This window comes from Astyanax mexicanus, chromosome 5 (genome assembly GCF_023375975.1).
Source record: "Astyanax mexicanus isolate ESR-SI-001 chromosome 5, AstMex3_surface, whole genome shotgun sequence".
Classification (NCBI taxonomy): domain Eukaryota; kingdom Metazoa; phylum Chordata; class Actinopteri; order Characiformes; family Acestrorhamphidae; genus Astyanax; species Astyanax mexicanus.
This window is the reverse complement of record NC_064412.1, coordinates 12,909,549-12,935,750: the sequence shown is the minus strand read 5'-3', so window position 1 is coordinate 12,935,750 and position 26,202 is coordinate 12,909,549. Positions and strand designations below refer to the sequence as shown.

At 38.5% G+C, this 26,202-nt stretch overlaps 3 protein-coding genes across 11 annotated transcripts in view; 1 reads left to right on the top strand and 2 right to left on the bottom strand.

Moving 5' to 3' along the window:
• Positions 1–13,947, bottom strand: part of setd5 (SET domain containing 5) — a 30,108-nt gene extending 16,161 nt beyond the window's left edge. The window contains exon 1 of one of the 6 annotated variants that reach the window (XM_015606905.3): positions 13,478–13,947. The gene's annotated coding sequence lies outside the window, so the exon portion shown is untranslated. The remainder of the gene's footprint in view (positions 1–13,477) is intronic. The other 5 variants (XM_049479580.1, XM_015606904.3, XM_015606907.3 and 2 more) reach the window with 5 other exon arrangements.
• Positions 1–26,202, top strand: part of lhfpl4a (LHFPL tetraspan subfamily member 4a) — a 168,200-nt gene that overhangs the window by 82,734 nt on the left and 59,264 nt on the right. The window contains exon 6 of one of the 4 annotated variants that reach the window (XR_007439254.1): positions 4,480–4,494. The exons of the other annotated variants lie outside the window; for them this stretch is intronic. The gene's annotated coding sequence lies outside the window, so the exon portion shown is untranslated. Of the gene's footprint in view, positions 1–4,479; positions 4,495–26,202 lie in introns of those variants that run through there. 4 annotated transcript variants of the gene reach the window in all.
• Positions 18,709–25,411, bottom strand: si:dkey-19e4.5 (UBA_like_SF and PTH2 domain-containing protein). Its single transcript, XM_007253324.4, has 7 exons — positions 24,950–25,411; positions 22,082–22,199; positions 21,782–21,853; positions 21,611–21,685; positions 21,163–21,260; positions 20,254–20,368; positions 18,709–19,775 (listed from the first exon to the last, which is right to left on the bottom strand). Exons 2-7 carry the CDS (start codon positions 22,187–22,189, stop codon positions 19,689–19,691), a joined length of 555 nt encoding a protein of 184 aa, XP_007253386.1. The 5' UTR covers positions 22,190–22,199; positions 24,950–25,411; the 3' UTR covers positions 18,709–19,688.

Below are 26,202 nucleotides of genomic sequence, written 5' to 3'. Positions count from 1 at the left end.
TATTCTTTGGAGTTAAGTCTCTCCCAGTCAGCTTTTTCAAATGTGAACTCGATAAAAGCCACAAGAGCATGTGAACAGAAAACACACAAAACCAATCTTTACAAAAAATGTCATTTTGACACTACACTGAAGGGGCAGAGCCGTGCATAAGATGCATTAGGCATGGTTGTCATTTTTTATGTTAAAAACCAACTAAAACACAGGGAAATATTCACAAATTGGAATATCAAAGGTGTAGAGAGAAGGACTTGTGTTAAAAGGAATTAAGCAGTTCATTACAATAACTGACTGGCTGTTCAACAATAATAGCTCGGGCCAGATGGGCAGAATTTACTCAGCTACATCAGCTACATCTCTAATCAAATCTTTACTTGTCATATTATTTAAATGTAATTTAAAAAGCTTCTGCATAAACAACAAAGCTTAAACCAGCCAATCACACTTAAATTAAAGCTTACAAATAAATAGAAAACCAAGGAAACAGTGGAATTTATAAACATAATTTTAACAAGGAAAGTTTTACAGAGAATTTTACAGATCACTGCCTTTTCTTAGACTGATCCAGAAAGCAGAGAAAGAATTAATTAAGCATAATTTACATACAAAACTTTTTTGCAACTTCAAGGTTATGTCGACTGAGAAACATGCCAAGACATTTTTCACCTCCTATCGGGAAGCATCTTAGCACCCGCATGCACTGCGTTCTACAACATGTCCCCATAGATACGGTTGCTAACGGCCCATAGTTACTGCGGACAAGGACTCTGTGGAAGTGAGCTGCCAGCCCCAACACCATCTTAACAACACGCTAGCAATACGTCAGCTCTGCTTCTCCTTTAATCTTCTAATAAATCAACAGAGCAACCACTAAAGCCACTTTACTGAGTTGTCATTACAGTCACGGATCAGGGCTGGTCTCAGATTTATACTCATTTAAAGGGCAGGGCTGACATTTTGACAAATAAAGTGAAGTTTCACTTGTCTGCCATAAAACAAATGCACTAGTGGATGTTTCAACCATTGATCCATTTACCATCTTCTCGTATAGCTAATTTCACATATAGAAAACTGAAGCATCCACTTCTTTTACTTACCGTATTTTTCGGACTATAAGGCGCACCGTATTATAAGACGCACTATCAAAGAACGCCTATTTTCTGCTATTTTTCCATACATAGGGCGCATCGCATTATAAGGCGCGTTAAGTGACACTAGAAAGGGTGCCTATATCAAAGTGAACAGGGGTGGCGCCATGTTTCCCTTCCCCCACCGGGGGTGGTCGCTTGCCGGTGGAGCGTCTCAGTATACAAATCTAGCTATTTCAAAGTCAAACGAGTGCTGGATATTAATCTACACAGATTCCTCTCCTGAAAACTGTTTATTTGGGTGAGTAACGTGCTTCAGTTTATTTACAGTAAGATTAGATTTCCAGATGTCCACTAAGGCTTGCTGCACCAGCGTTAGCATAGCTATCCGCTAGCACGCTAGCTAGTCCCCTAAACTAGTAAAGTTAACCCAAACTTAAACGACAGCGTTACACTGAGTAATCCTGCGTGTTCTGGTAAGACAGTGAGATATTAGCTAGCGATTCGTCCCCCGTAGCTTGTTTTAACACGGTAAACAAGCAGATTACAGGCTGATAAAACTCACCTCTGAGAGAGTTAGCGCTTAGCATCTAGCTAATGCTAGCCAGGCAAAGCAGCACAGACTTACAGGCCGATAACTCACCTCTGAACGGTGAACGCTTAGCGATTAGCATCTAACTCTAATAATACTGCTCCAGCAGTATTAAAAGTGCTAAATTTAGAACATACTGATCTCTGAACAGTGAAAAAGCTAGCTAGCTAAGCGGTTAGCATCTAGCTAATGCTATTGCTGCTCCAGCCTAGGAGCGGCACGGCTCTGCACGGAGTGTGTGTTTACTGCTCCTTACACCTGACGGGTAAAATTTAGATAATACTGATCTCTGAACAGTGAATAAGCTAGCTAATGCTATTTGCTGCTCCAGCCTCGGAGCTGCACGGCTCTGGACTCTGTATAGCACTGAAACTCTGTATAACGCTGCACGGAGTGTGTGTTTACTGCTCCTTACAACCTGACGAGTAAAATTTAGATAATACTGATCTCAGTGAATAAGCTAGCTAGCTTAGCGGTTAGCATCTAGCTAATGCTATTGCTGCTCAGCCTCGGAGCTGCACGGCTCTGGACTCTGTATAGCACTGAAACTCTCTATAACGCTGCACGGAGTGTGTGTTTACTGCTCCTTACAACCTGACGAGTAAAATCCATACAAAAGGCGCACCGTATTATAAGACGCACTGTCAATTTTTGTGAAAATTAAAAGTTTTTAAGTGCGCCTTATAGTCCGAAAAATACGGTACTTTAAAACTTTCTATACACTTTTTAAACAAGATGTAGATGTTAAAAATGAACTGCTATGACAAACATACATTAAAATGCATTTATTGTACCACCAAAGGGCATGACATTTTTGTGCTGCTGTGCTAAAATGTCTTAGTTAAGCTGTTTTTACACTAAACTCAAACTTTTCAGTATGCATGGTGCTTGCCGGTTGAGTGTAAAAGTGTATTGTGGTCTCTGTTATTAATGAGGAGTTCAGTCACTAACTGAAATAGAACGCCTCTTAACTCCCAACCAAGTGCCTGTTTACAGATAAAGTCCCACCTTTCAACACAAAAAGCCAATCATCTTGCTGGTTGTTCTGAAGGAAAAGGGGGCCATCATATTTCTGAGTACACAAAGGAAACTTAACAAAATTCACAAAATTGAGTTAAATAATTATTAAACTATGTATAGTTTAAAATTTTAAGGTGATTCATAATCCTTTTGAAAATAATGGGCAAGTAACTTAAGTAACTAATATTTGTTCTTATATACCAATTTACCAGGGGGAACTAAATCAAGGTGCCGCACACACACAGAGACGAGCCATTACGTTTATACTGGTGCAAGGTGCATTCTGGGATATCAAACTGTAACAAGTCCACAAAAGTCACATTCCATGCATCCTCCATAATGTGGGAAGAGCAAGAACTCATCCAGGTATTTGTAGTGTACTTGGCTAACTGTGAACAGTACTTGGGCTTGACTGATGACTTTTCCGATCCCACAAAAACACAAGTACAGACAAGAACGCAAATTGAGAAATGGCCACGGAGGGACAGAAGTGTGTTAGCAGTTCTGTGGCTAATTGTACTAACCAGAGCCGTTCAGTGGAAAGTAAAAATGTAGTTATACCTCAGTCCTGTAACCAGACTATTTTTCCACCCCACTTGGGCTGCCTTAATGATGTGCCACTTATAGAAGCCTCGCCGCTGCTCTTTCACACTGAATATGGACCGTAGAACCTTAGAGCCTACTAGCACTAGTGTACTGTATATTTCCACGTATTCTTTCTCCGCTTTCTGCAAATGTGCAGTTTGTAAAACAGGGAAACATGGACTATGCAACGTTACATTTTGATAAATCAGTGATTAGAATCTTTTACACCCGATTACATGATCAGATCAGGGACATCCCTATTTTACATGCAGAATGTTTAATGATAGTCTAATGAAAGTACAATTTTTGAGTCACGTTTGTAGTGTGCAGATGTGAGGGTCAACAATTAGCTATAATAAAAACTGTAAATCTCAAATTAGAATTTCCTGACTGAGTTTCCAACTGTCAGACACGGCTGTCAGAGTGATTATCAGTTCCCTCCAGCTGGAGGTTTGTAAAGAACAGCAGATTCTCTCCTGGCAATCCCCAAACAGATGTTTTCTTCATTTGCTAGGAAAATTTGTATTAAAACATAGACCTCCACCAAACGTAACCATTTCACTTAACTTAAGGTCAATATGTCACAAACTAATACCAAGTAGCAGTACCAGTAATGGGAACTGATGCCTCTCTCCAATTGTAGATGTAAGCAAGGTGTCAAATAAACTTAAAACTAGCTAGTGACACATTGCAGAGACAAACTTCGATAACTGGCTGGAAAGTTGCCCAAACAGATTTTACTAATGTGAAATCAGAAATTAATGCAGCTCATTCATGCTTTATGATTCAATTTCCTGGAAACTAGCATCAGTCAATGAAGTTGGGCAAGACTAGCTTACATGTTCATCCCTTACAATTCAATATGATAATATACTGCCGCTCAGAATATGAAAAAAGAAAAAAACAACAACAAGAGAGATCATGCACGCATGGAATTACTGAATTTCTTCTGTTCTAAAAACAGAGGCCTATTTGCAACATCAACCTAGCACCAACTAATACAGCTAAACTGCAAATCAAATAGACAAAGACAAAAAATAATTTGGTAAACAACCACTTATCCATCCTTGTTCCTCAGTTCATCTCATTTTAACTTTATTTCCCTGTTCATCTCTCCTGAACACTGAGCTCAGGTTACTTACAGGCTCTTTCTTTTCTATATTCTATACTTAGACACGCACACACACACACACACAGACACAGACACACACAGACAGACAGGCGCACACAGACAGACAGACACGCAAACACACAGACAGACACGCACACAGACACGCACACAGACACACACACACAGACACACACAGACACACACAGACAGACAGACAGACAGGCGCACACAGACAGACAGACACGCAAACACACAGACAGACACGCACACAGACACGCACACAGACACGCACACAGACACGCACACAAGCACACAGACACGCACACTAACACACAGACACGCACACAGACACGCGCACACAGACACATGCACACACAGACACACACGCACACACAGACACACACGCACACACAGACACACACGCACACACAGACACGCACACACAGACACACTCACACACACAGACACACTCACACACACAGACACGCACACACACACAGACACGCGCACACACAGACACGCGCACACACAGACACGCGCACACACACAGACACGCGCACACACACAGACACGCACACACACAGACACGCACACACACAGACACGCACACACACAGACACGCACACACACAGACACGCACACACAGTTGGGAAAAACAAAAGCCATTTTGTAGAGGGGACATAAAATAAACAGCAAAATCTCTTCTCTTCTTTAGTCCTTAATTCTTACACTCTGTGAATCAATTCAGTTTATCCTCTTCAGCCATACACACACTCAACAGAACCAGCAGAAGATGAGTGTTGAGTGTTTTACTGAACAGATCAAGATATCCCTTTACATTAAAAATAAATAAATTAATGAAGGCAATGTTCCTCTTTATGCTGACCTATGAGAAAATAAGCTGGGATAACCCTACTGCTTACAGAATTCTGTTTTCTAGGCAGTCCTATTACAAACCAAAATGTAAACCTAAATGTAAATCAGCAAGCAGAGCTTGACTAATTCGGAAATTTCAGATTTCAGAAATCATAAGATTTTGGATCTCCAAAACACATTCCAGAAATATTAGCAAAGAAATCTCTCTCTTTTGTGTATTTCCTTAACAAAAACTTCCTCAAAGCTTCAATATGACCTCTTCCTTCTCTCTTGCTTTTGTACTCTCTCTTCCACACACACACACAAAAAAATCTGTATCCTACCATAACCTAAAAAGAGCTTTTATTAATGTGCTTGCTACAAAACACCACCCTTTAACAACCCTGATCAGGACTGTTTATGTAGAAATATTATTAAATACAATAAATAAGGGTCATAACTGTGTGTTCCATCTTGATTAGTCACTCTGAAAGAAAACACCTTGGCACACAGCACAGGGCTTGGCACGTCCATTTAGCAGAAAAATATCCACTGTCCCAATACTGAAACACAACTCGCCCTAGCTCTAATATCTGTCCAGACATGCGCACACGTATACACAAATGACATCATCTCCCTCTCTTAGCAATACTGTGTGTGCAGGAGGGGGGGAAGCTTTTCTTTTCTTTCTGCTATTGTCCTAAACTAATATGACTTCTCTTCTGCTCCCCAGTCCTTGTCATATTTGGTTGTCAAGACAAAAAAAGGTTACATCAATTTTATATTAAAGATGCTTTATCATAATGCATTTTATAATGAACGGACTGATGTTGAAATCACGATTATTTATCACCCCAGTAAAAAAAAAAATTAGTTCTTTCCAGCATCCTTCTAGATTGTTTCACAGATCAAAGCCCTATTTGGATTGGTTTAACCCTGTGTCTGAAACGCAAGAAATGCGGATGGAAAAGTCTTAATGCTAACAATATCTCACTAAAGAGGCAGTGTAGGGATGAAGGTCTCTGTACTCAAATCAAAAGAAAAAAAAAAGTCCTGACATTGCCAACGTATGCACAGCTCACAGACAGATAGAATTTTAGAATTTTCTTTAGCTGCTGGCATTTTTAGTCAGTAAAACAGAAAGCTACATTACTAAACTAAACTGTTGCCTTCCTGTCTTAAAATCCTTTCTGAGTAGGTAACATTTACATTATGCTACATTACACGAAAATGTTGCTCTTATGTTTTTCTGTAAAGAGGGGCCATGCCTGTGTTTTTCTCACTCATTCTTAGAGAAAATTACAGGCTTAACTGCACTAAATTAAGAGGTGGTCTGATAATTTACGTCATCTCAGTTTTGTTTTTTTGCTAATTTTTCCTCACCCTGAACAAAAAGGGTTTGGGCTGCTGCTACATGATGTAGACGCCGAGCACACAGATCAGAGATCCTACAGCAGATATACATACTTTTCTGAACTTGGAATTTAAATAACATAAAAAAATGAAACTGCTGTTAGAACTTCACTTCATCCCAAATAGGTATAAGCACCAGTGCCTCTTTAACCATTTAGACACAAATTGTGATAAACCTTTTGGCTAGAAATGTGCATTTTCATAACGTTAGTAGCAGCATTCTCTCTTGAAAACAGCTTCAAGTGTTTGTTTACAGTTTGTATACATGCACAAAAAAAACGTTCTTTTTTGCTAAAGTTACTACTACTAACTATCTTTTGTAACAGTTTTGTTGCTGCATCTTAAGTCATTTATACCTTAAAGTATTCAAACATGTCTAAAACTGTTATACAAAATATATTTAAAAATTATATGGTTATTGTAAAATACTTTGAAACCTGTCACATTGCCAATATTGTTAACAAAAATACTGTAATTCTTAGTGATATTATTATAGGGCCTTAGCACTCACCCCTATCCCTAATGAACTTATCTAAACAAAATAGATCTTAAGGTTAGCTTTATGACAAGACATCATCTGCATATGAGACTTGATACACAGTAATATGACATAAGTGCAGATAATACCATTAAAGTTCACTGATTCAGAGAATTGTGGCACAGCCAACAGCGGTCAACACACCCTAATTTGCTGAACAAAAGCATCTTTGCACAGATTACTAAAAAAAGCTAGGAAGGTCAAGAGAGATTTAGCAACAATGGTAGTCATAAGAGAGGTCTTCTAAACTGTAGTTTAACTCAAAGCAATCTAGGACAATACAATACGTGTTTGGTCAAAACCCAAACCAGCCACCTGAAAACATATGATGACATCAGTCTTTCCACCTCACTGTCTGGCTCAAACACAAATATGTATCTCACTGCCTGGGCGGACATTTTGTCACAGGCAATTATGTGTAGTATTTCCATTTTCTGACAAGAGAAAGAGGAGGTCAGTACAAGGGCAAAGGTTATAGTAGATGTTTTAAACTGTATAACCAGCCATACTGAGTTTACCAGTCCCTGCACCTGGAAGCATGAGCTGAAGGGCCTCACTACGATCTGCTAACAATCTGTGACCTTCTGCCTTAAGAATATATTATCTCAAAGTTTTGGTGGACAGATTTAGCTTTCAGCCATAGACAAGACAACAATCTACAAGATCAAACAAACAATAAGGAAAAGCAAAATACCATCAATTAAAGGGCAAGTATATTTATTTTTTTACATGTCATACAACACTTATGCTTTACCAAATGTACTTTTCACTCCACAGTCAAACAGGCATCGAATGGAAAATAAGCTAACTCATTTTGAATTCACAGACTTATTTACACAATCCAATCCATTACAGCTCCACTTATTCACAGTGAGGTTCTAAGGAGTGTCTCAGCAGCTTTTTTGCTGCAGGGTGTAATTCACATTAACTCTACTGCTAGAAATATTATAATGCATTTTATTACAGGCCCAGAAAATAAAGTGAAAAAAAAAAACCCACATGAATATGATACACAAGATTTAGACAAAAGTTACTCAGCACAACGCGTGTCATGTATTCCATATTGTGTATTATGAAGTGTAGAAGAAGCACCTAGGCCAGAGTGGCAATGACAGAAATTACATTCTTCCTATTATGGTCAGTGTTTGGTCAGAAAAGACTGCAACCTAAGGTGCATTAACAAAACAGTCTAAAAATATAGGAAAAGGTGTGGAGATATGGGCCCATGAAGAAGAAATAAAGCCAGATTTGTCTCTAAAACTAAAATTACTAATAAAAACAGAACATATTTTGTTCCACTGATCCAGATCTTTATATTTCCACTACATTAAGCTTTACAATATCCCAATGTGTATAAAAATCCAAATAGAGAGAACTTCACGTCATAAGTTACTGTGAAGAAAGTAGGTAGTGAATCTCAAAAGCCAGAAAAGACCTTGAACTAAAATGGCTGCTTTTGCATCCTTAAAAAAAGAAAAGGAGAGAAGAAAGAAGGCAGGCAGCAGACTGAAAGAGGAGACATGTATGTGCCTGTGTGGAGACACAAGAGACAGTAGAGCGGGGGCAGGGGCTCAAGGGGAGTTTTCTTTTCTCTTCTCTTTTGATATGAAACCTTTAAGCTGTGGCAGTTACAGAATTACAGGAATAACGGATATGTTTCTATTTCAACCTACTGTTTATCAGACTGCACCTGAGGCAAAAGAGAGAGGAAGGGGAGGAAAGAGACATGCAAATTGTCCTGTGATTTTTTTCCATGCTCTGTTTTTCTCCCAGGAACCTTTGCTCTTCTCTGCACAGTAAAACATGGAGCGAAGCCATAAAAACACCACCCCCACCGACCTTAAAACACAAACATATGTGCGCATGCAGGGTCCAATCTATGGAAGCACCTCCAGCGATTGGCTGAGAAACTCAGAAAAGGCTCCAATCCGAAAACGGCAGGGAGGCAGGCGTCACAGCATCATGTTTAATCCAGCCACACACACATTCAGAGCAGCTGCTGAGTATCAGAGCCAAGTGTAGCCTTTTTCCCCCCACCACAGGAAACATGCTATTGGACACTTTCGATGGATTCATGAAGAAGTGCTTGTTTGTCTTCATCAGATTAGTGGGCAATGTTTTTGACCATGTAGTTTTGTAACCAAATCAAGGCAAGAAAAAAAAATAATTGCATGCCAGAACAGCTCTGATGCATTAAGGCATGGACTCCAAAAAACATAGCCAGCATTAGCTGCTGTGGGATAAGACATTTTAGGTGCCCACGATTGTTGAGTAACCATCTCAATTGTCAATATATCAAATTATTTTCCTGTTTCCTCCTTCACAAATATATATATATATATATATATATGTATATCATGGCTGTATTTCCAAACAGATACTTCATGAAGCATTCATTAAATTGTATTTTTTATGCTGCACTCAAATCCCTACAGACACAGATCTTAAGATTTTTTTCCCATAACGTCAATATCAACATTTTATCATCTTTCTACATCAATCTCTCTGTATGCATAGTATACTCATACTAGCCACACTAAGCCTAGAGCAACAAGGAGCAAATGGATTTGGCTGGATCCGACTAATAAACTACTAATAAAAACAACATATTTTGTTTCACTGAAAGCCAGATCTTTATTTTCCCACCACTTTAAGCTTTACAATATCCCAATGTGTATAAAAATCTGTATGCATAGTACACTCATACTAGCCACACTAAGCCTAGAGCGACAAGGAGCAAATGGATTCTGCTTTTAACCATCAACAACATCTCTTCATTCTCATATCTCGTCCTCTCTAAAGCTGTCACCCCTCACCCTCCTTCCTTTGTGCTGGAATCCTGTCTTTCTCTGTTGGCGGTGGGCCAGGATCATATTTCAAACTCAATCTCTCTGCGTGTCTAATAAACAGCTTCTGAGAAGCACTGCATGGTTCTCAAACATTTCTCTTCTCTTATGTGGCTTTTTACATAACTGAACCTTGTTCAATTCCACAAAAATATTCATTCTGTACACCCGCTACCTTCACATTATAAGCAAAGCTTCACAAAAATAAGTCTTGCTTCCCCAGGAAGGACACAAAAGCTTAAGAATACGCGAGAAAACCAGCAAAAACAATAAGGGAGAGCAGAAGAGCGAGAGAACGAGAGTGAGTGAGTGAGCAAAAGAGAGAGAGGGCTAGTCCTGCCCCTTTGACTGAACATTCCTTCAGATCGTCATGTTTCAGCACACAGAAAGAGAGAGAGAGAGAGAGAGAGAGAGAGAGAAACAGAGGCCCACTTTTGGGTAACAGTATGAAATGACAAAACCAGGGAAATCCAAATCCATACTTAATGTTCAACAGAATCTGTACAAAAAATGTCAAAGCTTAGAGCAAAAGAGATCTCTTTCACTTTTGGTTTACTTCCACATTACAATTGTACTCTAATCCTGCAAATGGTAATGAACACTAAAAAAAAAAAACTTACATATACGGTGACAATGTGAAAAACCACACTTTTAAGCCCTTAAACCACAAGACCTTGTTTGACTGTACATTTTGAATCAGTGATCATATTCAATCATTTTTATACTTTCTTCTGTGCTGATCTATCCCACATCTTAACCATTAGTGTGTTTTTTACAAGCCGATTTGTCCTTTGTCCTTGTTACTTAGATAACAAGTCGGGTGAGTGAGGGAGTGAGCTCAAATTTCACGTGGTTAAGGGCAGCCAAAGAGGCAGCGGAGACTAAAATAACACATGGAAACATATTCAGAAAACGTGTGGTGTGATCAATCGTATGCAGCCATCCTCAAACACACATGAGAAAGGAAGGAAGGAGACTGAGCAAAGTAGATGGAGATGCATGCAGTGGCTGTGGTAAAACTACATGTTCTTCGTGTACTCCAAGCACGTCATACACACACCTTTCATATTTAACATTAAATGTTCCCTTATATTCTTTTGTATATTTTCCACATCAAACAGTAATGATATGATCATATTTCTAGGTCAACATTTTTTAGTTTTTGGAGTTCTAGAAAAACAGATGCGTTTTCTAAGGTTAATAACTGTTGCCTTGACTTTTCATCAAGAAACATATTTGACCTTATATACACCATGAGACATTTCCAAAGTGCTTCACAATGATTAAGGACAATCTACTGATATATTACGTGTTGTTCTTAGCTGTTTAGGGTACCATTCGTTTTCATGTTCAATTCCCACTGTCCTTTTGAGGATCAAGCTCCTCTAGGAAAGTGGATTTGCTGCGTAGTAGCCCCAAGTATTTCAGGCATTATTGTGGACACCCTTTGTACATGGTGAATGAAAGAAAGGGTCCTTGTAAAAACAAAATTAGCTATTAGCAAGTTTGACATGACCTATGATGACATATGGACACTCGTTTGAAACAAACGCATAAAAAACACACACGTTGGTTGAAGCGAGTTACATAATATTGCTTTGACTAACAAGGTTAGCTTGCTATCAACTTCAGTTACTCGTATAACGTAATTTTACTCAGCAGACTCCATGTTAGAGCACTAAAAAAGCTTTTAATATCCATGTTTTGTTTAGTACAAAAATAAATAAAAAATTCCCTTCCCAAAACTTGGGACAACAATAAAAAAATGTCTGGTGAAGTAGGTTGTATAAATTCGGGGTGTAAAAGGCAAGTTCATCATATAATAATTAAACAGGAAATTCCCTGTTGGAGAGGGGGAAACAGCAGCAACCAAATCGTTAGCCATTCCACCCTCGCTCGCCCTCTCTCCCCTGTCGTTTCGACTCACTTGTTGTTGAAATAAAAATGGAGGCTAAAAAAGGAAACGCGAGCTCCCCTCAGAAATACCACCCATTTCTCATCGCCGCCGCCGCCGAAGAGGTTGGGGGTTGGTGGATGGGGGAAGCGGAGAGGAGGGGGAGAATGAGAAAAGCAAGTCACCGTCCTAAGAGTTGGCATTATATTGGCTTGCGAAAGAAAGTTCAACACATGATACTAAACCTACGAGCGTCTTTAAGTGTTCTTAAACGTGAAGAATACACAAACAAAACTGAGTTTAATCGAGCACACAAAACACGCATTATAAACAAAAAACAGGAACAGCGTCAGAAGGCCAAAAAAATTTATTCACACCCAACATATGATCAAAATTACACCAGGATTAATTATAGGATGCAAAATACTGGGAATGAACTCACGCCAAAGTTGATGAAAACCAAAACACTGATCTAGCTATGTAACGTTAACTAGCTAGGTTACCTAATACATGGTTTCTTCGACCACAACCAACCTTGTGTTTCGAGAAAATTCAACCCACTAACACAGCTAGCTAGCTTCCAACTGGAAATGCAATTGGGTACACTAAACTTGGCTCTTCTGACCTGAACACTAAGGTTACTAGCTAACTTACTACTCAGACAAACTCTTTGAAATGTAACAATCTGCTAATAAAAACACGTTCTGTGCAAACATCAGCTAAACTAGACCTTCTTAAATAACCCACAATCAGTTTCCTTCAGCTAGTTAGTTGGCAGGACTTATAAAACTAACAAAAATAAAATGTACTAATCTAATTAGACATGCTAGCTGTTGGCTTGTTAAATGAACGTTACAAACTGTTAACCGAATGAACCTTTTTGGAAATAAAGCGTTCTCCAGCTAACAGCTAGCTTGCTAACTAACCAAAGCTAGCTAGCAAGCAAGCTAACGAAGTAAGAGGAAACTGTTCAGATTATCAGATACTTCAGTACCAGAATAAAATACGAAATATTATACAAATATAAGGTATACATACGTACACAATTCGTCGTTCTGGTCGATACACGGGGTGTAAACATGACAAATATATAGGAATGTACATATAAACAGCATAATATAAGTACAAAACATTAAATGTTTACATCGCCATATCTTATGAAAAATGCAGCTCCCACAACACGAGGACCTGGTCACAGAATTGTGAATACTAGCCTCATCAAGCGACAAATATAAAACACTAGCCAGATAACAAGCTAACTAGTTAGCTAGCTAGGTAAGCTAACTGGGACTATATGCGAAAAGATCATGAACTAGGTAATGTTGTTGTGAAAATCGCGTTTGTAGCTAATTATGTCCAAAACATCGTTAATGTAAACAACAAATACGTGCGGAGACCTCGCAACAACTTGGGACGCATACCGTTCACACAGGGCTAACTAGAGAAGCTGCCAAGTTTAGGCTGTAACTTTGGCCATTAGTGATGCATAACAGGCTAATGCTTGCAAAAATAACTAAGGTAAAAACACGAGAACTTACCCAGCCCGTCATTCCAACTCAGTTCAAATGAAATATCCTATTCTGACAAGTGATCGTGTTTAAATATTCCCACATCAAGGCGAAGGAGTGTACGAGGCCTCTTCTTGCGACCTCGGCTTTTCCTGCACGCCGTAAGCCGAGAGGCAGCTCCCTCTCCTGGGTACCTTCCAAACTTCTCAGTGTCCCTTACGCAAAGGGTGAAAGTTTCATACCCTCTCCTGTTGGGGCCATTGCACTTCCTTCGAATGATATTTTGAATCCCTACAGGCTGCATCCATTTATGATGTTGTTTTACACCAATTATGCTCGATATTTATATGGGGTAGGTACAGCTCTGTGTGTTACAAGGCTGTGATTCTATCCAGGTCCTTAACATTTGCAGCGGCGCCCATCCCCCTCCTCACCGGCACCGACCGCGGCTCCCAGCGAAACTGACACACAACCGTAGCTCGGGGTCTCCGCGGCGCTGCAGCAGGGGCTCCACGACGAGGCGGTCTCCGCGGCGAGGCCCCGCCCTGTGAAGCCCACTATTGGCTAGCGAGCTGTCAATCAGCGTGGAAAATTGAGAAACGGGCAGCGGATTGGATGGGAGAGCTTGGACGTTTTCGTTGACCGGGGGGAGGGCAGGACTCTGTTTTTTGGGAGGGGTGGAAAAGCGTAGTCAGCTTCTGCAGCGCTCGGTGAGAGGGTGGATGGAGTTTATGCACAGACGAGGAGAGCTAGTACTAGCAAACGGATATCCGAAAGAAGTAAATGAGGATATGGGAACAGTTGTCATGTTACTAAATAAACAAGCCGCGGAATATTCCATTCTTTCATAAAGGGATTATATTCTTTATTTTGTATTCTTGTTAAAACAACCCATTCAGCGCAAAAGGGAATACCCCGAGCCCGGGTTAGCCACATAGCAGCTATCCGTAGCTACACGGGGTCTCCGGGGCCCCATACCAGGGACTACGACATTAGAGGTAGGGTCAGCCCCACCTTAACTCAGCTATGAATGGAACATGAAGGGTCGGTCTTGTGGGACCTGGCACGGGATTGGACGGTGATATTGACTTGCTTGCACGGTTCCCGACCGTCCAGCTCAAATACGGCCAGCTTTCCTGTTCAGATGACGTCTTTTTGATTCTCTTCACATAAAAGGATGGTTCTGAATTTATACCATCCTCAAAACCGCAACGGAGATATTAAACTATTTTCTAAGCGTCTGTGTGTGTGTGTTTTTTGGCTGCGTGTTTTAAATGTGAAGGAACAGCCTACTACAAGATTTTAAATGCTACGTAAGTTACGATTGCCAACTTAGCTACATTGTATTTAATTTAAGTTGTATCCAATGTGTTGCAATAGCCAAGTATCCGCACATGAATGGATAAAAGTAAGCCAGCGTGTAATTGGTCCGGTATTTCTGTGCCTAGTCACGGGACATGAGACGAGAACGCTGATTGGCTGAGGCGTTTTTGTTAACGTCATTTGTTGCAGTGGCTTGTGAAGAACTAGGCTGAAGGCTAGGCTGTAGTTAAGACAGAAAAGTATGTAACTAGAAGGCGACCTGCAGTTTGTTAGCTGCAATAATAATAATAAAAAAACAACAATGTTCCAAAGGATAAATCTCTCTGACCTTAGGGCCTCAAAACATGTTTAAAGATATCAAATTTGGTCTTAAAAAGATGTACTTATATTAACGGAAGCTAGAGTAAGTTAATGTTATTTATAAGCCAAAATATAGCCAGAAATGTGTCTTGTCTGTAATTTCAGAGCCCACTGTGTGCTTGTAGGTTAAGTAACCTACGTTGTTACACTTTGTTGGGGGTGGGGGAGTAGGCGAGCTTTGTACAAATTAGCTACGTAACTTAATATAATCTATTTGTATTTATTCATCGCACCACCTTGGGCTGTTTACCATAGTAGTACGTTATATCCAAGTTTGTTGGTTTGTAGTGCTAGTGGCTGTCCAACTTTCTCATCTTAAAGGAGCAGCACCTGGCCTGGAGCAACCAGCATTAGGGACATGCAGCGACGCACGTATCCTCCGAGTTACCCAAACCACAAAAAAACGCGTTAGCTAGCTGTTGCACCCCTTTGTGTCTTAACGCAGGCGCGCGGATCTCATGGACGGCAGTTCAAAAGAATACCAAGGCCCGGGAGCGAATATGCCATATAAATTCCCACGCTTCGACGAGCTCTCGATTCTTACAGCAGCTGTCGTTTTTGCAGTAGAGCAGGAAGATTCGGCTATCCCACACCAACGCCATTTGTTTTAAAAGGGAAACGGCAAATGGCTGCCTCCCACGTCAGCACACAAGGGCCAACTCGCAGCAGTGCGCGCGCGCGCCAAACCAGAGGGACATCTCGTCCTCGCTGCAGCCTCGATGCTCGGCGGGGCACGTGATGAGTCCGAGCGGCTCAGTTCAGCGCACTGTTCGGCACAATGATTCGAACATGCAAGTAAACGATTCCTGTGCGTTTCTGGTGGGGGAGGGGTAACCACGATCAGCCAACTATCAATGCAGTAGATTTTTAAAGCCATGTCTTCAGGGTTACCATGTTATTGAAGGGCTCTATCTGTGTTTACATTCATATGATACAGGTTATACACTCCAAAATAGGGAAGATCTGTTTGACCAGTTTTTTTAGTCGTGTTTTTATTCCAGAATAATTTTATATATATATTTTGGAGTGTGAATAGGCAACCATTAAAAAGAAATTACCCACTAATAATATAGTAAAATACACCTCTTCTCTTCATAAGCTTCTCCACCAGTTTCACCCAGTGTCAAAATATAAGATATCTGAAACTGTACTAGTGATTTCCCGCCATGAACATAGTACGATTTAGTCTGACTTTGTGTTTGTAAATTTTGTCAAAATATTTCTGACTTTATTGAGAGCTCTGTTGACACTGGATTAGATTTTTTTAAACATGTGGGCTATTATTTGGATACATTTGATCACTGAATAACATTAATGTAACTGCTTCACAATTCAATTATTATAAAAAAAATATTTTAAGCTTCACAAAACCATAAGGCCTACTGTTTTGATCCTTTTGTTTATTTCTTAATTTGATATTATTCAAATTTATTCCTGCATCTATTTGCTTAATTTGACCTAACATGTTAGTTGATGCTGTTGTTTACACATATGATTCATACTAAATATTAATGAATAGTAATGAATACATTTACATACAATCCTACATAAATCAAAAATCATCCACAACGTGAATCCTAAAGCACAAACAGGGAGAGAACAGTGTACATTTAATGGAAGAGAGGCCTTCTTTTTCAAGCTATATAAGGAGCATTGAAGAGCCCTCCCCCCAACATAAGTAAAGTACACATATTTAAATGATATAAATATACAGTACTAATCAAAAGATTGGACACACCATCTCATTTTAATGTTTTCTTATGTAAAGTATAAAACACATTCTGGTTTGTTGAACAATGTAAAAAGTCATAAAAAGGAAGAAAACATTAAATGATAAGAGCTATATCCAAGCCTTTGACTTGCTCTGTATAATGATATAAAATGTATATAATATAAAATGTGTTTCATATTAATAATATAAAAACAGCTAATTTAGATGATTTTTCCGTTTCTTTTTGATGAAACAAATACTGTTTTGTATTTTTGTATATAAGAGGTGTAGAGGGTGGTCATTTGCTAGTTCCATTATCTGTTTGAATATTAAAGAACCGATTCAGGAATCGAGTGGAGCTTGTTTCTGCTCTCAGCGTTTCCCAGCAGCAGCGCCAGACCAAGGCTGGTCGTGTACAATGCTGCTATTGTGCCGCCAGAGAACAGACCTGATACTTACATTCAGGTCACATGGTTCATAACCGACAGCCTGAGCAGTTACCGGAAAATACAGCTCGCGATTTCATCTCCTAATCTGTAATCGCGGAGTTTAACTGGATTTCTGTGAGAGGACCAGGACGGAGCTCTGATCCACTGTTCCTCTGAGGAGCTGTGAGCTCTAGGACTGTAGGACAGAGCTGGATTTGATTGAAGATGGTGGAGGCGGTGAAGGAACATGTGCGATGTGTTCAAGGCCATCACTGAGGTGGTATCCTGTATCTGCAACTCATAGCCACGTGTCTCCCACGTCCAGAGTAGTGGTGAACCCAACAGTCTAGCAACCAATAATCACAAAGTACATTGTGCCTAGAATACCCCACCTCACCCAACATTCTTTTTAACCCTCTATGGCATTATGTTGTCTGAGGGCAACAAACCATCTTTAGGTTAATACAGTTTCATACCATGTTTTTGTATTTATTTAATTTATTTGTAATATAATGGTTCAAGACACATCTACGTCCGGTACAATGAGGCGTGGAAGTGGGTCATAAATAAAAATATGTGTTTGGGCAATAATATGAAAATAAGTATATTTGGCTTCATATATTTTTACATTCTTGCTTTAAACGTTTTTTTTTTTTTTTCATTTGTTTAGTTAGCTTTATGTAGATCACTTTTGTTGGGGACATCATGATAAAGCAGCGGTGATTCAAAGCTTGGTATCAAATATAAAATGGTCTAAACAAGTTCCTAAATAAAAGAAAAATCTGAATGATTGTGTGATTCATGCTACAGATGGTACATTTTACAGCAATTTTATGGAGATGCAGATTTCATTTTCTAGCAGGACATGGCCCACTGCCCACACTGCCAAATATACCAGTTGGAGATACTGTAAGCCATAATCATCCACAATAAAATAAACAGTTAAAATAGATCACTCTGTATGTAATACATCTATATAAGTTAAACATTTTTAACTAAATTACTGAAATAAAGTAACTATTCAAATTATATTTTTTGAGACACACCTGTATAATTCTTCAATTACAAGTGTCTACGTGTTGTAACATCTCAGAAAATCCAATGATGTCAACCAAGACCCATATTTAAAAAAAGTAAAAAGTGGAGAATTTTTAATTATGATAAGGTCGTTCACACATCTTGAAGACGTTTGCCATTAATAGCAGGCTTCTTACATTCAACTCTTCATAAACATCCTCTTTTAAAGAATTACTGCTTGTCTATTTAATTAACTGCGTATTCAATCCAATGAAAATGCAAAAAGGGAGGAGTTGGATCAAATTCCACCCGCTGGACTTATGGTCCCACAGCCAAGGCCATCTCATTATATCAAAGCAAAACAACAAAACATATTTAAACAGTAGTGAGTGTGTGGTGCCTCATCCAAAAAAGCACTCTGGTTCTGAACACTGAAACATTGTTTTATTGTAACCGAGAAAAAAAAGACAAATAGCATGTCAGTATTATTGCAAATGATGAACCTCCTTAGTAACAATAAGTAGATGCAGAATAAAAGAACTTAAACAACAGTCAAAAAGTGACAGAAAACATTAACAATGGCACTCCACAATATGGCTTTGAGATTCAGCTTTTTTCCATATCGACACGCATTCCTGTTATTTCTACATAACAATGTTTGCAAGGGGGGCATCACATCATTACATTTAAGTTACATAAAAGTTATATACATACATAGATTTATACATCACAATTCGTAGCAAAGGAAGCCCCTTTACTGATAAGCAGTAAACTTTCTACAGAGATATTTCAGGAGTTCGTACATCTAGAGAGGATGCATTAATATGTAGTGTTACATTTCATTTGACTGTTTTACAAGGACTACTTTGGTTCAACAATCACCAAAACACTAGGTTCTAACTTAATTAAGTGCTAAATATTTATGTAAGAGGGTATGATGGGTATCACCTACCCATTTAATCACATACTGATATGTTCATTGTTGGTCTTCACACATTTTCCCTTTTCTACGGAAACAGAGATCCTTTCGTAACGTAACGTGAATGCGAATACATTGTAAACGTTAAATCAGCCTGGAATGACACACCCAGGCAACCCTCCACTTGTGCAGCCCTCCTCCCACCCAAACTGATGTTATTGTTATTCTGTCTGTGTGTGTGTGTGTGTGTGTGTGTGTGTGTGTGTGTGTGTGTGTGTGTGTGTGTGTGTGTGTGTGTGTGTGTGTGTAAGTGAGAGTCAGTGCAAGTCAGTAGGAGTATGTGAATGCTATGGGATTTTATGTGGGATTGTTTTTTAACATGTTGAGAACCTCGCTGCTCTGGGGCTATGCTGCCCCCCTGTGGACACTCACTGGTACATTATGTACTCAGATTTCCACAGTTGTCTTTCCTTCCCTCAGCGTTCAAAGCAATTTCAGACTGCCTGTGACATTATTGACCATCTCCTCCTCTCCCATAATGGCCAGCACAGTGCTAGAGCCTGGCTCCACCTGAAAACAGCAGACAAAACACAGTGATTACATGCATTTACAAATACGGGTTAACCAACGTCAGAGAGTGTCCAACTGTGGTCCTGGAGTGTCAGCAGAACTTGCTCACACAGCAGGGAGACCTTCCACAACTGGGCTGAACTGAAACTGAAGCTAGAAACCCCAAAGGTAAGGGGCAGCCATTTAATTAAAATAAATCTGTCTAAGGCAATTTTCTATGTTATATTATGGGTTATGGAATCATATCAGTGCCAGTGGATATCTGTTTAGAAACAATTAGTGTTGGGGAGGTGTAACTGGTTATGTATTTATCATACTGAACTTCAGAAGAGTGTAAAGTTTAGGGGGCGCTAATAGCTGCAATGTCTGCATTTTATTAATTTTACTACGTTTCTAATCCTATAGAAATAAATATTGTGTCTAAACTGACATTTCTGGGAAATACAGCTGTCATCCGCACTCCATTTATTCACTGTACCTGAGTGAGACCAGCATCTTGTATCAGTTTGGTAGGGAGACTTAGACTCATAGCAAGAGCCTGCAACTCCAAGAGGTGTGCCATGTTGGTGCCCTGTAGCACAATCTTCTTAGCCCTGTGCAAAGACATGCAAACACACAAATCAAACAGTCATAGTATGAATCGTGATAATCATGATAATGCATGTGTAAGAATTTTTACTTCAAAATGTTTACAGGAAACCTGTAATCCTATTTGGCTAACATGTCCTCTTATGCCTTTTTACATGTGTTCTTAATCCAGATACTAAACTTATAGTCCTGTTTTTGAATATCTATAATCAGCCCCTTTAGAAAGTGCAAAACTCTCTTGCAGACATAGCAGGTAAGAAATAAAACATCTTTCCACTAGACAGGTATTGCTTAGTGCTGTCATCGTTAACGTGTGCCTTATCTGCAAACTTTAATGCAGATTACTCGCATCACCAAGTCTGGTCACAACATTCTCTCATAATTCACATATCTCAGGTTTCACTGCTGCTGATTTCTAGGTAAGTTTCTTTATATTGATGCTTATATAATCTCTCACTCTCTCGAGCATACAACATTGTTGTGATTAATTCAATATTTGTTTTATTAATTGACACCAATAGTACAATAACATATGCCACCTGTATTGGTTAATGAAGTGAATGTTTGAAATTTTGTTTGAAATAAAATAAATGGTTTAATAACGGTGTGTTAGAGAAATCTGGTTAGTGCAAGTTGTGTAACTGAGATATTGTTCAGTCAACAGGCTGCATATAAATTGACATTCATCCAAAAACACCATTATAAACAACCAAAAAATGATCACCACGTCCAGTTATAAGCATGTAATTAATGCTACATTGTCAATGTTTAATAAAATAGATACACTGAAGTATCTCACCCTGCATGATCCCACTTCCATGCCATCTCCCTCCAGGTGTTCTTCTCCTGCATGGCCTGGTACAGACCCACAGCTGCATGGCCCACCTGTGCCGCCACCTGCAGAAATCCATCCAAAATCCTTAGCCATGGGTAATTCAACTCACACACTTCATTTCATGGCTCATTTACGTTCAACGATAACTATGAATACGGATATGGACGGAGCCTTATGTCCGTAACCTTAAATATACAACTGGACCAGTACCACTGGAAATTGTGGTGAAGTAGTAACTGCTATATAGACAAATAGAGAAAAAAACATAATATTGTTACTTAACTTATGGCGTTTTTACACTCACCTCAAGTGAATGTGTTGAAAGCTAGTCAAGCTAAATATGATATATGGTAAGTACATGGTACAGGTATGTACTGAGCTATTAACCAATTTGGCAAGTTTATGGTTTTACCTTCCCAACTCCCATGGACAGCTCCATGTTCACAACAAAAACCATCTTGAACATCATGTCCTCATCTCCTTCTTCCTGATAAAGGAATCAACACAGAGAGCAGTTAAAACAAACACAAAACACAAGCCACTTTTAAGTTTGTATGCAAAGTGTTATTCATCAACAACAGACCTCGTTCTCCAGTTTGTTGAAGTAATACATGGCCGCCTCCTCAGCAGACACATTCCTAGTGTGTAGGAGTGCCTAACACAGAAATATTATATTCAGCATCTCCAACTCATACAGACTCAACTATACATGCTGCCTATATTTCAGTCTGTCTAAACCGAGTCTAATCCTGAGGTCTTCATTCTGACACAAAGAAATATTTACAGATATACAGTTGTTATATGACATCACTTGTTCATTACATGGGAACATACATTTTTGGGAGAAATAGATTTTGAATAAATGGATAAAGCTCATGTGGACCTGTTTGGCAGCTTCCTCTGGAATATCTAGCTCTCTCAGCTGCTGAAGGAACACAGGGTTCACTTCCTGAGCTCCTGAATCTGGAGGAGACTGCTCTGAAGACTCCATCTTTATAGCACTGTGAACAAAACATAAAACCATGAAACATAAACCACAGAAGTAACAAGATGATTTTATCAAACATTAAATGTATGTAAGCATAATAAGTTAAACATATTGCTTGGATTATTTACGATGATTAATAATACGTAGTTATAGTTATAACATTGTTATGACATAATAGCTATAAAAAGTACATGTATAGTCCTACATTACTACTAAATAGTAATATTAAAATTACTACTACTATTTCTAAAAAAACAAACCAACCTGTAGTATGCCCATGATTACCAGTTAAACGAATACATATATTTAAATACTAAAATTAGGACACTACGTGGTTGTTTAAAGGGCTTTACATTCCTGATGAAACAAGCAAGTTAATCACCTTCACTATTAAATGTAATTTTTAGCTTCCATGATTCGAATGACAGCAAAACCCAAAAAATAAAATCTCACAAGGACCGCTAAACAGAAATGAGCCAAACAAATGTCGCATTAGTAAACATTACAAAACCAAATTGAGTCAATTTAATTAATCAGTAATCTACTCAGTGTTTCTCTATAATTTAAAATCTATGTAGATGTGGATTGAATTGACAACCATTTGAATGGCAGTTCATCTGAATCCTTTATTTATTCATTCATATGATAACCTTTGGGTCAGGGTTGTGGTGAGTCTAAAACCTACTCAATCACTAGTTACAAAACATGAATATGCAGTTAGTGATTTTGGTTTTAACTAGCTCTTAAAGCTCTGAAGCTCTTAAAGCAGTATTATGTGAGAATTAGCATTTCTTGCTCTTGGGCCCCCGCTACAGTCAGTAAATGTAAGTAAAAAAAGAGTATATTATACAACACAGTAGATGAAGAAGAATTTTACACTAATATGACTTGGGTTGTGCTGTGTTTCAGGTGTTGTCCTACTCACTTTTCCAAAGTTATACTGTGCAGATAATCAGTGTGGAATTTAAATGATATCATCTAAAATGCTACTTAATTTAGCTTGAAAGCTTTACAAACTAATTATATTTGTATATTAAATTAACAATAATTTGAAAAGGCTTAACAATGACCTTAATGAAAACGTTTATGACAGAATTAGGAGTAATGAGACAAAACAGTAGGATTAGTTTTTTGTAATAATGTAGTATACATTTAAAAAACATCAACTGAATTACAGCTGCACTTTGAATACTTTTGCTTTTATTCACAGTCAGAAACTCAGCAGATCTGTGTTTCTGTGCAGGACAATGCTGAATTGATGGACATCTTCAGAGTTTTTTTAAGATGTTTTAAAAATCATGGATTTGTCTTTAGTCTATAAGCATTTTAGTGTAAGAAATACACACTAATAACGAATAACACTTTTATTTACAAAATAATTTTGGATGTGTTCCTGTATAGCTTTAATGTTTTTTTTATTACATTAATAATGTAAAGAAAACAAAAGTAAGTAGTTACCCAGCATTTACAAAACATAATCATGATTGTACCCATGATTTAGTCACAAATTATTGTTGTGATTAATACAAATATTTATTAAGGGATTGACACTAGTAATACTATCAAAGTATTTCCAACACTGATTCTTTTATTATTCTATTATTTATTATTTTAGTCTTAAGGAACAAAAGGGTGAGTAATCATCATTTCTATTGTGATTATTTTGATTATTTTTATTTCACCAATTGACATCACTAATATTAATCTACAATGTAGAAAATAAAGTAAACAAAGAAATAAAGAAAAATAATAAATGAGAAGGTGTGTCCAAACTTTTGACTGCTACTGTATATACAGCTCTTTGATTTTACCAAATTAAAAAAAAACTCTGGATTATAATCAAGAGGAAGATGGATGATCACAAGCCATCAAACCAGGCTGAACTGTTTGGAGTTTTGCACCAGGAGTGGCAAAGTGTTATCCAAAAGCAGTAAGTACAACTGGTGGAGGAGAACATGCCAAGATGTATGAAAACTGTTATTAAAAACCAGGGTTATGCCACCAAATATTGATTTCTGAACTCTTAAAACTTTATGCATATGATCTTTTTTTTGCATTATGTGAGGTCTAATTTTCTTCTAATAAATGCTTTAAATGAAAATATTTTTTATTTGGAATTTGGGAGAAGTGTTGTCTAATAGCTAAATGTTAGAAACTGATTCAGAAACTGAAGGGATCTCTTAATTATTTTCCAGAGCTGTATACTTAAGTGTCGGATAACGTCAGAAAGCCACACATGGTGATTTATTTAGAATAGGGATTAGCCAAGTTAGTTAACTAGCTAGTTAGCTATCATTGAAATCCTGCAGATCAGAATCATAGGCAGCAATCATGACTAGCTGCCTACAGAGGGAGAGACACGCCTCCACAGCCGGCACCAGCGCTAATAAATTTGGTATATCTACAGAAAAACACACAGACAAATACACATATACATACTGTGTTTTACAGAATGTTTTAAAGAAATGCAAGGTTAGCTGGGTTAGCTAATTCTAGCTTAGCTAAGCTAGCTAACTGACCCTGACAATAGCCGAGTCACTCTATGATGGGCTAGCTAATGTTGCCGCTCTGCGCCTGGGGACGGCGTTAGCCCGCTATTCAAACAGCGCAAATCCGCACCAGCTTTATTTTATACATTAATCCACACACAGCACGAACACAGGACACTAAAGCACAGCCACACACTCACACCACCCTCATTCACACCCCACAGCGGCCGCAGAGAGCCGCACTCGCTCCCCAGCGCTCCATAACTTTACCTACCTGATGATGCGTGGAGAAGCTAACGTTAGCTAGCGCCCGTCCCCAGCCAGCACTGAGCCCCGGGCCGTGTTACCGCTCAACCCGCGACTCTGACCCTTTCCCCGGCTGAACACGCTTCCTGCCCGCTACGGTTTACAGCTCTCCGTGTGAATAAGCTGCAGCACACAGTTGAAGAGGTTTAGCGCTAGCTATGCCATATTTCCGTGCGAATACGCGTCACCAGAGACTCCATAGTGCTGAAGTCACATGGCGCGGTTCCGGGTCAGGGATGTTTAAAGGCGGGAGATGGACAGCGCCACCATTACACTGGACACACACATCAACTAATTCCTGAACATGGCGGACCGGGGACTTAATGTTCTCAACGATTCTCTAACTGCGATACACCACTCTCTGTCTTTAACCCAGCGGCTCAAGTCTGCGGGATGTAACGTTACCGGGCTGCTCTCACCGTTAGAGCCGGGTACTGTATTTATGTTGTACTCCCCGCCGCAGCTCATTCACCTGGCTATAGAAGCCCATTTCCGCCAAATACAACACAAATCCTGCACCTATTATTCTTCTCATTATTAAGTAAATGTCTCTCATTATTTTGAGATACGAAGTCAGGAAAAACATTAAAATTAAGAGCTAGTATCTCGAAATAATGACCCCTTCAAATTATAAGCTAGTATCTCAAAATAATGACTTCTCATAAAATAAGATAGCATCTCAAAATGACGATTTAGTATCTTAAAATAATGGTAGTATCTCAAAAATAATAATTTTATCCTAAAAGAACTAGCGACATCCTCTCAATTTTGAGATACCATCTCAAATTAATAATGGCAGTGTCTCAAAATAATGGCAAATCAGTGTCTCAAAATATGATTTTAGTAACTCTAGTAATAATCTAATTTAGTAACTCAAAATAACAGTTTAGTATCTTAAAATAATAATAGTATCTCAAAAATAATAATTTTATCTTAAAATACCTAAATATATTCTCTTAATTTTGAGTTACCATATCAAAATAACGATTAGTAATCTCAAAAAAATGACTGTCTTAAAATAAAAGACTTATAATAATGACAAATTAGTATCTCAAAATAACAAGACAGTATCTCAAAAATAACTAAGTACCTCAAAATAATGATCTCCAAAGAATGAGCTAGTATCTCAAAATAATGACTTGGTATCTCAAAAATGATAGTATGTCAAAATAAAGACTTAATAATTATCTCAAAAATAATGATTGTATTTCAAAATAACTA

Bases quoted from the DNA above. Each gene is read 5' to 3' on its own strand.
- si:dkey-19e4.5 (XM_007253324.4), bottom strand. From the start codon at position 22,189: ATGGAGTCTTCAGAGCAGTCTCCTCCAGATTCAGGAGCTCAGGAAGTG. The intron at 21,261-21,610 runs GTAAAACCATAA...GGATTTCTGCAG, and splicing joins TGTCCATGGGAGTTGGGAAG to GTGGCGGCACAGGTGGGCCA. The intron at 20,369-21,162 runs GTGAGATACTTC...GTCTTTGCACAG, and splicing joins TGGAAGTGGGATCATGCAGG to GGCTAAGAAGATTGTGCTAC.